Source organism: Aethalodelphis obliquidens, unplaced genomic scaffold, assembly GCF_003676395.1.
Source record: "Aethalodelphis obliquidens isolate GAN/ISIS:26980383/991018 unplaced genomic scaffold, ASM367639v1 scaffold25, whole genome shotgun sequence".
In the NCBI taxonomy this organism is placed as follows: domain Eukaryota; kingdom Metazoa; phylum Chordata; class Mammalia; order Artiodactyla; family Delphinidae; genus Aethalodelphis; species Aethalodelphis obliquidens.
This window is the reverse complement of record NW_020837969.1, coordinates 23,564,989-23,580,815: the sequence shown is the minus strand read 5'-3', so window position 1 is coordinate 23,580,815 and position 15,827 is coordinate 23,564,989. Positions and strand designations below refer to the sequence as shown.

General features: G+C 42.1%; 1 protein-coding gene across 1 annotated transcript in view; it reads left to right on the top strand.

Annotated features, from left to right (window-relative positions):
* Window positions 1-14,675: 14,675 nt before the first annotated feature.
* Window positions 14,676-15,827, top strand: part of GSR (glutathione-disulfide reductase) — a 45,252-nt gene continuing 44,100 nt past the window's right edge. The window contains exon 1 of the mRNA XM_027122770.1: window positions 14,676-15,053. Within this exon, the coding sequence (XP_026978571.1) occupies window positions 14,757-15,053 (297 nt within the window). The 5' untranslated portion in view covers window positions 14,676-14,756. The remainder of the gene's footprint in view (window positions 15,054-15,827) is intronic.

Genomic DNA, 15,827 nt, shown 5'->3' with positions numbered 1-15,827 from the left:
TCTAGAGCCCGCGAGCCACAACTACTGAGCCCATGTGCCACAACTACTGAAGCCCGCAAGCCTAGAGCCCATGCTCTGCAACAAGAGAAGCCACCACAATGAGAAGCCCATGCACCGCAACGAAGAGTGGCCCCCGCTCGCTGCAACTAGAGAAAGCCTGTGTGCAGCAACAAAGACTCAACACAGCCAAAAAAAAAAAGTAAAATGAACCTGAAGAGAAAGGGTACTGGGTGTTGACGCTGTTGGGGGCAGCCTGGCCCCTGGGCCTTGTGTCCGTAGTGGGTGATTGTGGGCTTTTGGGTCAGACAACTGAGCACCACTCTCTGCTGAAGCACCTTCTTTATCACCGTAACGATCCCTGGCCCCTTTCATGGTCTCTAGTACCTGACGGAAGATGACTCAGAAGTGGGGCCTGGCACCGAATCCTGGAGACCCACTACCCCTTGCTCCGCTTCTCGTCAGTTTTGCCAGCAGGTGTTACTGTTAATGACTTAACTCAGCCTCACAGTTCTATTACCTCATTGCCATCCCATGATACACCTCTGGTGCTTCTGCCAAACTGCAATGCAATTAAGCTACAGAGATCGTCGCAATTTGCAAGATTTCTTGCTTGAAAATTCATTTTCTGACCTAGCCATCAATTTTCCCACCCTTCAATTTACTTCAGCTAACATTTATTGAACCCCACAATTTGGTACAGAAGGACTCATGGAGACTCAAATATGTGTAAGTTACTGAATTTGTCCTCAAGAAGCTCAGAAAGTCAGTTTAGTGGGAAAGAGCCCTGTAAACAGATATATACAGTGCCTGAGTGTTGTGATTAGGATGCGCACAGAGGTCTGTGGAACCCTATTCCCAACGAGGGCTTGAATGCTTTCCTGAAGGAAACCATGCCCAAATTGTGCTGTAAAGTTTAGGAATTGGGGAAGGGGGCAAACGGAAGAATGGGATTGCAAATTTAGGAAACTGTGAATGCAGAGGAACAAGCAGCAGTTTAAAATATTGCAGTTCCAGGGCTTCCCTGGTGGCGCAGTGGTTGAGAGTCCGCCTGCCGATGCAGGGGACACGGGTTCGTGCCCCGGTCCGGGAAGATCCCACATGCCACGGAGCGGCTGGGCCCGTGAGCCATGGCCGCTGAGCCTGCGCATCCGGAGCCTGTGCTCCGCAACGGGAGAGGCCACAACAGTGAGAGGCTCGCATACAGCAAAAAAAAAAAAAAAAAAAAAAAAATTGCAGTTCCAAGTTTGAGTGGAGGTGCATTAGTTTGGAGCTAGGACCAGAGAGGGCTTGGCTTTGTGTGTAGGCTAAGAACTTTATCCTGGAAGTGAAGTTGCAAGATATGAGCGCACAATCTCAAAATCAGTCCAGGTGAAGTAATACAAATTCTAACATGACATACCAATTAAATAATTAACTATATTGACTCATTCAGAGGTTCTCGTCTACATGAAGACAGGAAAGAAAGGAAGTTCTTCACCTCTTAAACATCTTCATTTTGGTATGATTTCCTCCTTTAGGTATTTTTCTTCCTTTTTCTATATTCCTAGTATAATCTGTTGACACCAATGAATCTCTGTCAGGACAGTAAAGTGGCGGCTCCCATGTACTCCAGATTTGCATGGGGTCTTACACATTTCCCAAACTTTGTTGATTGTGAAGTCTCTTCACTGCATTTATCTACTCTTACGCCCCTCCCCAAGACCACCAAAATAACCTATTCATCTAAAACCAAGTTTCTCACTTACTGATTTAAGGGAGAACACTGTTGTGACATAATCTTTGTAGTGGCTCAGAGGGGAAGTCAAGGGTGATTTTTATAGGGTTTTTGGAGTCTAGGTTGGAGTAGTTTAAGGTGGCCTTTTCGATGTGGGGATCTTACTGGGATTGGACATAGTACATGGTATAATAGTTTAGGGCTGCTGGACACAGCAAGATGAGGAACTTGAAGTCAGATGTGCCCCCTTTTTGATAAGAAAGGGCATTTGCCCAGTTGAGTGATCAATTCAACTTCTCAGTGCCTGAGAGGGAAGCTTTTTATCCAGATTAGCAACCTGTTGTTCAGATGAATGGATTTTCAGGAAGCTTCTAAAGCTAACAATGAAATTATGTACTGATTTACAGCCTGTCCTTGTTGGCAAGAATTTCCTGGAACAAACAGTAAAGTTATGTTGATTTAAGGTCATAGTTTTCAGTGATCATAATTAAGCCATGGGTTATAGATGGCTCAGTTCTCACAATAAAATCTTATGAATACCTTGAATACTGTATAAGAGGAAGGGACTTTTAAATCTTGATAGTTTATATTAAATCATTTTCTATTAACATTCTTCAGACACAAATTTCACATTTTTTTAAATTTAAGAAGTGATGCTACTTGTTTTCTTTATGTATAAAGAAATAGGATTGTCAACACATTTTTAATTTACTTTTGGCTGCACTGGGTCTTCATTGCTGCACACGGGCTTTCTCTAGTTACGACGAATGGGGGCTACTCTTCGTTGTGGTGCAGGGGCGCCTCATTGCGGTGGCTTCTCTTGTTGCAGAGCACAGGCTCTACGTGCACGGGCTTCAGTAGTTGTGGCACGCGGGCTCAGTAGTTGTGGCTCACGGGCTCTAGAGCACAGGCTCAGTAGTTGTGGCACACGGGCTTAGTTGCTCCGTGGCATGTGGGATCTTCCTGGACCAGGGATCAAACCCATGTCCCCTACACTGGCAGGTGGATTCTTAACCACTGTGCCACCAGGGAAGTCCCACATTTTAAAAATATTTATTTATTTATTTATTTGGTTGTGCAGGTCAGTTTCAGCAGGTGGGCTCCTTTAGTTGCGGCTCCAGGGCTCCTTAGTTGCGGCACATGGGCTCCTTAGTTGTGGCATGCGAACACAATTGTGGCATGCATGTGGAATCTAGTTCCCTGACCAGGGATCGAACCCAAGCCCCCTGCGTTGGGAGCGCAGAGTCCTACCCACTGTGCCACCAGGGAAGTCCCGACACATTTTGCAATTACATATAATCATATTTGATTGGGGGGGGAACAAATGTTAATTAAAATGTAGCCTGAATTGTATGTATTAAGTGTATCCAAACTGCTTTTGTGACCTAACATTTGGAATTTTTGCATTAAAAAAATCAACTAGTAAAGTTTTCCTATATCTTATTATGAAAATTTTCAGACAAAAAAGTTGAAAAAAATTTACAGTAACTATCCATATACCCACCACATTTTATTATATATATTGTCACATATCTATCAATCTATCCATTCATCAATCTGTCTTATTTTGATGCATTTCATAGTTGGAGACTTTAGTACACTTCCCACAAAATACTTCAGTGTCATATCATTAACTATATTATGTGCATATGCATACTTCATATGATATGTATATTTCAGCATGTATGTCATTAACTACAGTGAAATGCACACATCTTAACTCTACCATTCCTTGAGTTCCAATATAAGCATTGTTAAAAGATAAACTGAAACATGTTAAAATTTTTAAGAGTTTATTTGAGCAAACATTGATTGGAATCAGGCAGCATCCAATATAGCGGATAGAAAGGAGCTCTGAGGAGCTGGAGCTGTATAATGAAAGACTTTTCTAGCCAGAAGGGAGCAGGGACAAGGAAGTTATTCCAGGCAAAAAAGTGGGTTAGTTATTGCAAGTTTACTTTCCTTTGGGGGATGGCAGAGGTCCAACAAGCAGATTACCTAACTAGTGCTGATCAAGCGATTCCATTTCTGGGAGAGCCCAAACTAATTAAGTTAATTCTGCATTTGCTGGTGTGGGGTTTAGCATAAGCAACTCCATTTTAGGCCTCTTGTCTTGTTTCTTAACAGCATATACTAGAGAAAGATAAAAGATTTTGTCCAGAAAGTAACCACTGTTTTGATTTTTTTTCCACCATACATTAGTTTTGCCTCTTCTAGGACTTCTATAAATGGAATTATACAAAATGTGCTGTTTGGATTAGGCTTTGTACACACATCATAATTTTTTAAATCTTTTTATTTTGAGATAATAATTATAGGTTCACAGAGGGTTATAAGAAATAATACAGAGAGATCACATGCATTCTTTACTCAGTTTCCCCCATTGGCAAATCCATGCATAACTGTAGTACAATATCATAAACAGGAGATTTATATTGACACAATCTACCAACCTTATTCAGGTTTTACCGGTTTTACATATACTCATTTGTGGATGTGTATTTAGTTGGATGCAATATTATCACCTGTGCTGATTCATGTGACCACCACCAGTCAAGATACAGAACAGTTCCTTCAGAAGAGTCTCTTGCACTACCCTTTTATAGCCACAGTCACTTCATTTTCTATCCTTCACTAAACCCTGGGCAACAACTAATCTGTTCTCCATCTCTTTAAGTTTGTCATTTCAAGAATATTATGTAAGTGGAACCATACAGCATTCATTAACTACAATGACATGCACATATCTTTACTGTACCATTCCTTGACTTCCAATATAAGCATTGTTAAGAGACAAACTGAGGCATATTAAAGCTTTTAATATTGGCCTTTGAGATAGCTTTTCCTTTTTTTTTTTTTTTTTTCCTCACCGTGTGGCTTGCAGGATCTTAGTTCCCCGACCAGGGATTGAACCCAGGCTCTGGCAGTGAAAGCACCGAGTCCTAGACACTGGACCACTAGGAAGTTTCTGAGATAGGCTTTTTTACTCAGTATAATCCCCTTGAGATCCATACAAGTTGTTATGTGTATTCGTTTTTATCGCTGGGTAGTATTCCTTGATATGAATGTACCATAGTTTGACTAACCACTCACCTTTGGAGGACATCTTGATTGTTTCCAGGTCTGGCTATTATGAATAAAGCTGCTACAACCATTTGTTTACAAGTTCTTATGTAAACTTAAGTTTTGATCCACAAAAGGATCAAATTGATCCATAAGTAACAACTTCCTGGGAAAACAAAGACCAACACTTTTTAAATTCAGACATTCAATATCACAATGTCAACCATTAAATTAAAAAATTACTAGGCATAACAAGAAGCAGGAGAAGGTGACACATAAGCAGAAGAAAATCAATGGAAACAGACTCAGAAATGACATAGATGATGAATTACGAGACATAACTTTAAAGTAGACATAACTTTAAAGTAGGCCAACAAGGAAAAATGGTTACATCAGAGTGGTGAAATTATGGATGATTTTTAAAAACTTCTAAATATATATATAAAGAAAAGTTTTAAATATTAGCATATTATGTATCTCTAAGTACTATAATGTTGTTTAGCATATTTTAAAATGTCATATATTCTTTTCTAATTTAATGTTAATGTTAGATTGTTCCCAGTTAATTTGTGTAGCCCTAGTTTATTTTCATTTCCACATAATATTCCAGTATAAGAACATGAATATCTATTTTTCTGATGATGGACATTTATTTCCAAGAAAAGAGAAGTGATAAAGACCAAATTTAGGATACTGATTACCTCTTAGGGGAGGAAGAGAGGAAAGAGGATGGGACAGGGATAGATATCTGGAACTATACAGTGTGGTAAGACTTCATCTCTTAAGCTGAAAGGTGTGGATGTTCATTATTCTTTTTTTCCCTTTTTAAAAAATTTAGATATAGTTGATGCACAATATTATATGTTATAGGTATACAACATGGTGATTCACAATTTTTAAAGGTTATACTCCATTTGTAGTTAGTATAAAATTTTGGCTGTATTCCCTGTGTTGTACAATATATCCTTGTAGTTTATTTATTTAATACATAACAGTTTGTACTTCTTAATCCCCCACCCCTATCTTGCCCCTCCCCGCTTCTCTCTCCCCACTGGTAACCACTAATTTGTTCTCTGTATCTGTGAGCCTGTGTCCTTTTTGTTATAGTCACTAGTTTTATTTTTAGATTCCACATATAAGTGATATCATACAGTATTTGTCTTTCTCTATCTGACTTATTTCACTTAGCATAATACCCTTCAAGTTCATCCATGTTGCTGCAAATAGCAGAATTTCATTATTTTTTATGACCGAGTAGTAGTATTACATTGTGTGTGTGTATGTGTGTGTGTGTATATATCTCATCTTCTTTATTATCCATTCATCTGTTGATGGATTCTTAGGTGGTTGCTTCTATATCTTGCCAGTTGTAAATAATGCTGCTATGAACATTGGGGTGCATGTGCATGTATCTTTTTGAATTAGTGTTTTTGGTTTTTTCAGATATATACCCAGGAGTGGAATTGCTGGGTCATATGATAGTTCTGTTTTTAGTTTTTTGAGAAACCTCCATATTTTTTTTCCACAGTGGCTGCACCAATTTTCATTCTCACCAACAATATAAGAGGGTTCCCTTTTCTCCACATCCTTGCCAACATTTGTTATTTGTGGTCTTTTTGATGGTAGCCATTCAGACAGGTGTGAGGTGATATCTCATTGTGGTTTTAATTTGCATTGCTCTGATGATTAAAGACGTTGAGCATCTTGTCATATGCCTGTTGGACATCTGTGTGTCTTCTTTGGAAAAATGTCTATTCAGGTCTTCTGTCCATTTTTTAATCGATTTTTTTTTTTAATGTTGAGTTGTCAGAGTTCTTTGTATATTTTGGATATTAACACCTTATCAGTCATATCATTAGCAAATATCTTCTCCCATTCAGTAGGTTGTCTTTTCATTTTGTCAGTGTTTCCATTGCTGTACAAAATCTTTTAAGTCTAATTGGGTCCCATTTGTTTATTTTTGCTTTTGTTTCCCTTGCTTTAGGAGACAGATCCAAAAAAATATTGTTATAATTTATGTCAAGGCGTGTTCTGCATATGTTTTCTTCTAGAATTTTTATGGTTTCCCATCTGTCAGTTAAGTCTTTAAAACATTTTGAGTTTATTTTTGTATATGGTGTGAGAAAGTAGTCTAGCTTGATTCTTTTGCATGTAGATGTCCAGTTTTCCCTACACCATTTATTAAAGAGGCTGTCTTTTCCCCATTGTATATTCTTGCCTCCTTTTTTGTAGACTAATTGACTATGTAAGTATGGGTTCATTTTTGGGCTCTCTGTTCTGTTCCATTGATCCATGGGTCTGTTTTTGTGGCAGTACCATACTGTTTTGATAATTGTAGCTTATTAGTATAGTTTGAAACCAAAGAGTGTGACACCTCCCACTTTGTTTTTCTTTCTCAAGATTGGTTTGGCTGTCCGGATCTTTTGTGTTTCCATACAAATTTTAGAATTATGTGTTCTAGTTCTGTTAAAAATGCCATTGGTATTTTGATAGGGACTGCATTGAATTTGTAAATTGCCTTGGCTAGTATGGTCATTTTAACAAGATTAATTCTTCCAATCCATGAGCACAATATATCTTTCATTTGGTCTTCAATTTCTTTCATCAATGTCTTATTGTTTTCCAAAGTACAGGTGTTTTACCTCCTTAGTTAGATTTATTCCTAGGTATTATATTCTTTTTTTTTTTTGCGGTATGCGGGCCTCTCACTGCCGTGGCCTCCCCCGCCATGGAGCACAGGCTCTGGACGTGCAGGCCCAGTGGCCATGGCCCACGGGCCCAGCCGCTCCGCAGCACACGGGATCCTCCCAGACCGGGGCACGAACCCGCGTCCCCCGCACCGGCAGGCGGACCCCCAACCATTGCGCCACCAGGGAAGCCCTATATTCTTTTTGTTGCAACTGTAAATGGGGTTGTTTTCTTAATGTCTCCAACAGTTCATTGTTAGTGTATAGAAACACTTTGTATCCTGCAGCTTTACTGAGCTCATTTAATAGTTCTAATAGATTTTAGGTGGCATATTTAGAATTTTCAAAATATATTATCATCTGCAAACAGTGACAGTTTTACTTCTTTCTTTCCAATTTGGATTGCTTTTACTTCTTCTTGTCTGATTTCTAAATTACTGATTCACTTTCCTTACTGGTAATTAGTCTGCTCATATTTTGTAATTCTTACTGATTCAGTTTTGGGAGAGTGCACATTTCTAGGAATCTGTCCATTTCTTCTGGGTTGTCCATTTTATTGGCATATAATAGGTTGTAGTAACCTCTATGATCCTTTGTGTTTCTATGGTGTCAATTGTAACTTCTCCTTTTTCTTTTCTGATTTTATTGATTTGGGCCCTGTCTTCTTATTTTCTTGATGAGTCTGGGTAAAAGTTTATCAATTTTTTTTATCTTTTCAAGAACCAGCTCTTAGTTTCATTGATCTTTTCTAATGTTTTTTAGGTCTCTATTTAATTTATTTCTGCTCTGATCTTTATTATTTCTTTCCTTCTACTAACTTTGGGTTTTGTTTGTTCATATTTTTCTAGTTCCTTTATGTATTGCTATAAAATTCCCTCTTAGAGCTGATTTTGCTGCAGCCCATAGATTTTGGATCATTGTGTTTCTATTTTCACTTGCCTCTAGGTATTTTTTAAATTTCCTCTTTGATTTTTTCAGTGACCCATTGGTTGTTTAGTAGCATATTGTTTATCCTCCATGTATTTGTTCTTTTTTGCATTTTTTTCTTATAGTTGATTTCTAGTCTTATAGTGTTGTGGTAGGAGAAGATGTTTGATATGATTTCAGTCTTCTTAAATTTATTGAGACTTGTTTAATCTGTTGCTTAAGCCAGTGTTTCCCTGTTGATTTTCTGTCTGGATGATCTGTCCAGATATATCTGATAAGGGGTTAACATCCAAAATATACAAAGAACTCCAACAACTCAACATCAAAAATCAAACAACCTGATTTGAAAATGGGCAGAGGATCTGAATAGACATTCTCCAAAGAAGAGATACAGATGGCCAACAGATACATGAAAAGATGCTCAATATCACTAATCATCAGGGTGATGTAAATCAAAACCACAATGAAATATCACCTCACACCTGTCAGAATGGCTATTATCAAAAAGACAACAAATAACAAGTGTTGGCGAGGATGTGGAGAAAAGGGAACCATTGTGAACTGTTGACAGAAATGTAAAGTGGTGAAGCCACTATGGAAAACAGCGTGGCGATTTCTCAAAGAATTAAAAATAGGACAACCCGGGCTTCCCTGGTGGTGCAGTGGTTGAGAGTCCGCCTGCTGATGCAGGGGACATGGGTTCGTGCCCTGGTCCAGGAAGATCCCCCATGCCGTGGAGCAGCTGGGCCTGTGAGCCATGGCCGCTGAGCCTGCACGTCCAGAGCCTGTGCTCCACAAGGGGAGAGGCCACAACAGTGAGGCCCGCGTACCGCAAAAAAATAAATAAATAAATAAAATTTAAAAAAAGGACAACCCTATGATCCATCAATTCCACTTCTGCGTATTTTTCCAAAGAAAACAAAAACACTAATTTGAAAAGATATATGCACCCCTAAGTTCATTGCAGCCTTATTCACAATAACCAAGATAAGGAAGCCACCTAAGTGCTCATGGACAGATGAATGGATTAAAAATATATATATAATGGAATATTACCCAGCCCTAAAAAAGAATGAAATCTTGCCATTTGCAATAACATGGATGGACCTGGAGGGTACTGTGCTATGTGAAATAAGTCAGGCAGAGAAAGACAAATATTGTATGATTTCACTTTTATGTGGAATCTAAAAAACAAAACAAATGAACAAATGAAACAGAAACAGTCATATACATGGAGAAGAAACAGGTGGCTGGCAGAGTGGGAGGGGATGGGGAGACGAGCGAGATAGGTGAGGGAGATTTAGAGGCATAAACTTCCAGTTACAAAATAAATAAGTCGGGGGCTTCCCTGGTGGTGCAGTGGTTGAGAGTCCGCCTGCCGATGCAGGGGACAACGGGTTCGTGTCCCGGTCCGGGAAGCTCCCACATGCTGCGGAGCGGCTGGGCCCATGAGCCATGGCCGCTGAGCCTGCGCGTCCGGAGCCTGTGCTCCGCAACGGGAGAGGCCACAACAGTGAGAGGCCCACGTACCGCAAAATAAATAAATAAATAAATAAATAAATAAATAAATAAGTAAGTCATGGGGATGAAATGTACAGTGTAAAAAAAAAAGTAATTACAGAAATCATAATACATATTTAGATCCAGAATAGGTATATTAGTGTTATTTCTAAAGCTTTTTTACGATCTCCCCCACCCATATTCTTTGAAAATACATTGGTAAAAAATTAGAGATCAAAAGGGTGAAAGAGCTAATCAGTGCATGTGTGATTTCTCTCTAGACGTGTCTTCTAAGGTAGTAGCCCATTTTCCAACAAAGCAGACTTGCTGTTTCCCTTGGAAAGATTCCTTCCTCTTATTGTAAAATTTGCTTTTTGTTAATCTCACATTCAGTTATAATTATTGTTGTCTGTCTTTTCAGTGTTTATTCGTTGCCTCAATATTAAACAATGAAACTGCAATTTAGTAATCTTTATTTAATTCCTTTTCTCGTATTATATTTATCCTTCTTATAAATGACTGAAATTATTTGCATATATGCGTCATGAGAAATACATTTCATTGAGCAACCTAGATGTGCAAGCTTCTTTATGTATTACTGTTTCCTGTACAGACTTCGCAGATCGGCTGTAAACAATCTATAAAAGTACTTCTATAAAAGTACCATTTCCACCTTCCTTCTAACATAATAGCTCTTGACCTGTAACCTTAAAAGAACAGAGTTGTAATATCAGTGAGTTACTTATGAGACATGAATACATTTCCTATAAATTACACTTTAGGAAAAAATGCAGAGGGAGGGACTTTCCTGGTGGCTCAGTGGCTAAGAATCCGCCTGCCAATGCAGGGGACACGGGTTTGAGTCCTGGTCTGGGAAGATCCCACATGCCATAGAGCAACTAAGCCTGTGCGCCACAACTACTGAGCCTGCGCTCTAGAGCCCGCGAGCCACAACTACTGAAGCCCGCGCGCCTAGAGCCTGTGCTCCGCAACAAGAGAAGCCACCGCAATAAGAAGCCCACGCACCGCAATGAGGAGTAGCCCCCGCTCGCCGCAACTAGAGAAAAGCCGGGGTGCAGTAACAAAGACCCAATGCAGCCAAAAAATTTTAAAATAAATAAATGAATAAAATATTAAAGGATCTAGAACAGTGTGTGGCATTTGCATCATGTAAATATTTAAAAAAATGCAGAGGGAGACAGGCTACAATTTTTTTTTTTTTTTTTTGCCGTACGCGGCCTCTCACCGCTGCGGCCTCTCCCGCTGCAGAGCACAGGCTCCGGACGCCCAGGCCCAGCGGCCATGGCCCACGGGCCCAGCCGCTCCACGGCATGTGGGATCCTCCTGGACTGGGGCACGAACCCGTGTCCCCTGCACCGGCAGGCGGACTACCAACCACGGTGCACCAGGGAAGCCCAGAGGCGACAATTTTTTAAATGAAATAAGTGATGTTCAACATTTTCTCCTTCAAAAAATACCATTAAAAAAAAAATCTTGGATCTTGTATTTTCACCATAGGACAATATCTTTGATGGTTTCTTTCCAGTAATGGTTAAGAGAATAGGCTTCAGAGTCAGGCCTCCAGGATTTGAATCCCAGCTCTGCCATTCACCAGCTGTGTAATCTAATACAAGTTATTAAGTCATTTACTCTCTTTGAGCCTTAGTCTATTTACAAAATGAGGGTAATAATAGTATTTATTTCTTGGGTTGAGGAGGGGGTAACAGAAAGCTCTTAGCATCGTGCCTAATAAAGTTCTTAAGGACAGTGCTTAGTTCAATCTATACTAATCGTTGGCTTATTGTTTTGACAAATATTTCAGTGTATTTGTGGAAATCACCTAAATTTGTATAGTGTTCAAAAGAAAAATTTAATGATGGAATTATTAAAATGTGAAATAATCCCTTGGGGCTCTGCTGTCCCTCACAAATCATGCTAGTTTATAATGACGTCATAAGACTGCACACTTGAATGATAACTTAGTCGATTTTCATTCTCAGCATTTAATATCCTGAAACTACCTCTTATTAACTACATTGACTAAATTTTTACTTTAGCTGATATTTCTTTGCTTGAAGAAGAGAAAGTTTAGATACAGTCTGAAGTCTTCAAGTGTTGGGGATATGGCTACCCGTTCCCCTTCCAACCTAAGTCAGAAGTTCAAAGAGGAAAAACATTTACATGAATGTAAAATATTATAGTCCCAAATAATACCTTATGAACCTTTGGTTTCAACATATTGCATGGGATTATGTATTTAATGAAAATGTTGATGAAAAGTTCTTTCCTCTGTTAAAACTAGCAGAGACGTAGACCTCCTTTCATCTTCTTTATGTTTGCTTTATGGCATCATTGTCCTTCCGTATCTCCTGATTCAAGACTTGTCATCTTTGACTCATACCCTGTCAATTTCACTTCCTTATGTCTGTCCAATCTGTTTCTTCCTGCCTGTTCTCAATACTGCCACCTATTACCTTTGCCTCCTACACTGCCAGTTTCACCATTTCCAATCCATTTCATCTATTTCCAGGGAAAGACGCCCCTGAGAAATCTCCAGAGACTCCTTATTGCCTCTGGAGTAATGTCTAAACACCTTACCCTGGCTACTAGCAAGGCTTTCCAGGACTCCACCCACCTCCCATTATCCCCTTTAAGTTGCCGACAGTTCAGCTGGTCGGCACTGATCCGCTTACTTCCTCCACTGTAAGCTATTCTTGTTTGACAAGCCTGTCTCCTTTTTGTCAGCCTTCCTACTTCGCGCGCGAAGAAACTGACTCTCAGAGGAATTAAGTGACTATGACAGCACCTGTGGGGGGATGTGAAACCAAGTTTCTCTGACTCAGACTCTTTACTCCTAGATACTTGTGCATATTTCTTAAGAAAAAGGATATTCTCTTATTTAGCCACAGTACAATTCTCAAACTCAGGAAACTTAACATTGATGTAGTATCATTATATGTTATACAGGCCATATTCAAATTTCACCAATCATCCTTTATAGGAAGATTTCCCCATGCAGAATCCCATTCAGGATCAAACCTTGCCTTTCATTCTCATAATTCTTCAATCTTCTTTAACCTGGAATAGTTCCTTAGCCTCGTTTTTTTTTTTTAAGTTTTTAAAAATTTATTTATTTATTCTTGGCTGTGTTGGGTCTTCGTTGCTGCGTGCGGGGTTTCTCTAGTTGCCGCGAGCAGGGGCTACTCTTTGTTGTAGTGCGCAGGCTTCTCACTGCGGTGGCTTCTCTTGTTGCGGAGCACTGGCTCTAGGCATGCGGGCTTCAGTAGTTGTGGCTTGCGGGCTCTAGAGCTCAGGCTCAGTAGTTGTGGCACACGGGCTTAGCTGCTCCGCGGCACATGGGATCTTCCTAGGCCAGGGCTCGAACCCGTGTCCCCTGAATTGGCAGGCGGATTCTTAACCACTGCACCACCAGGGAAGTTGAAGCCTTGTTTTGTTTTCAAGGCATTGACAGCTTTTAAGGAGTACAGGCCAGTTATTTGAAAATTTCCCTCAATGTAGCTTTTCCTGAGTGTTACCTCACGAACAGACTCAGGTTATGGATTTTTAGCAGGAATATTACGTAAGTGAAGTTGTATACTTCTTACTGCATCGCAAAACCAGGCACACGATGACAGCTGTCTCATTCCCAGCAATATTCACCTTTGACCACTTGGATAAGGTGGTGTGTGGCCCACCGTAAAGCTACCATTTTCCCCTTTGTGATCAATAAGCAATCTGTGGGGACATAGTCTGACTGTAAACAACCTTTTCCTCATCAAACTTTCACCCAGTGGTTTTAACATTCACTGATGTTTAATGACAGTGATCACTATGATAGTTGTAAAGTGATGATTTTTCTAACTCTTGTTTAGTCTACATTTATTACATGGCAGCCTAGTGGAAGGAGGGTCTTTCCCTTTTTTCCCTCTATTACTTTTTAATCAGGAAAACAAAACAAACAAAAAACCTAAAAAAATAACTGGATACCATTCTAACTGGCGTGCGGTTGGTCCCCCTCCCCTTCAGCGAGCTGGGCCTAGCTTCTGAGACCCGGACCTTTACTCCTTTGCCTCCAGTGCTCACAGCCTTGTGGGTGATGGGCGTCAGCCACACAAACTGACTGACTTACTATTTTGTTGTGCAATTGGTTGTTCCAGATATTCTAAAATGACACCCCAGTCTCTACAGCTTGGGAGGAAAATGCTTTTGTGTCTCCACCTCTACGCTATCTTTATGCTTCATCTGTGGAACACGAAAACATTTGTTCCAAAGCCTCCCAAATTAAATGTGCTGAAAGCCGGGGTGGGGGGGTGTTTAAAATGTAGATTGCTGGGGTCCTGCTCCAGAGGGTCCGATTTAGTAGATCTGGGTTAGGGCCCAGAGATCAGGTGGTCTGCGGATCAAACCTTGAGAAACATCACCCTCAAAATGATGGTGGGCAAGTCTCCCTTCCTGGAGAAGTCGGCGCCACTGGCAACTCCCTAAGGGCGCGCTCAGAAAAGGCTGGGGAAACAAAAGGGGGCGTTCATCCTTCCTCGCCCCATCAGCCTTCAGAAACCTACATTCGGCTGATGCCACTCGGGCGCGGGGACCCAGATGCTGGGGTGAAGACGGAAGCGGAGAGTTCCCAGAAGAGAGACCCTCCCTTGGAGCAGGGCGGGCTGGCTCGCGCACAGCGGGACGGAGTGGGGCGACTCCCCCTGCCCCGGTCCGGCCAAGCCGGGTAGCCCCATCGCCAGCCCCCAACGCCGCCGCGCGCCGGCTGAGTGCTTAGTCACCGTGAGGCTGCGCCGGCCCCCGCGCGCCCTCCTCCTTCCCCGGGCCCGCCCACGGGCCGCAACCCCGCGGCGCGCACTTCCGCGTGCATGGCCCTGCCGGCCCGGACTCTGAGCGCGAGCGAGGGGCTCGGCTGGAGGCAGGCGGCGCGCACCTTCTCCGGCTACGCGCCACCTTGGGCCCGGGCTGCCTGCGCCTTCTCCCGCGCCATGGCGTTTAGGCAGGGGCCGCAGTCTTCGTGTCCGCCGCCCGCCGCAGGCGTCGCGGCCTGCTACGACTACCTGGTGATCGGGGGCGGCTCGGGCGGGTTGGCCAGCGCGCGCCGGGCGGCCGAGCTGGGCGCCCGGGCCGCCGTGGTGGAGAGCCACAAGCTGGGCGGCACTTGCGTGAGTACCCGCTCGCTCCCGGCGCTTCTCTTCATGCCTGGGTTCCTGCAGCGCCGCGTCCCGCCGTCCCGCTTTGTCTCAGTCTCTCTCTGCAGGAACAGCCTGTGCCCTTGCCTAGTGCGACCTCCCCCGACTCCCTGAGGATGGGCCCCCAGCCCTGCGCTGTCCGCTTTCCCACGCGGGTCGGAGTTAGGATCCCAGCGGGGGTTGATGAGACAAGTGTAAAGGGGCTTTTCCGCGGACCCCGAAGCTGAGCCTGCGTCTGTTCCAGCGCAGGTATCATAATAACGCTGGCCGGAGATGGTGAAATCTAACGTAACTTTCCTGCATCCTCACTCCTCAAGGTGGAAGGGTTCCATGCTCGATCTCATCACCAGATCCATGAAACAAAACTGCATCTAGAATAGTTGCGGCTGGTCTGAGTCTCTGTGGGGAGAGGGGAAGGGAGGATGGAGCCCGTGTCACTGAATTAGGATCCCGGTCCTCTCCCTTCAGTTTCAAGGGTAGAATTTACAGCAGCGGTTCTCACTGTTGGCTGCACATTGGAATCACCTGAGGAGCTGAAAAAATTCTGCCTGGGTGCAGCCTCGGCTTTGGGTGATTCTTAATTGCAGCCAAGGTTGAGAATCACCAACTACAGTTGACATTGATGTAGGATTTATCGTTAAATGACTTTACAGACCTTTTGTTTTGTTTTGGAGGGATTTTAAAACTACCTCCCCCCAAAAGAGGGTTGTAAATCCTGCGATTGAGGAACTATTACTTTAAGAAATA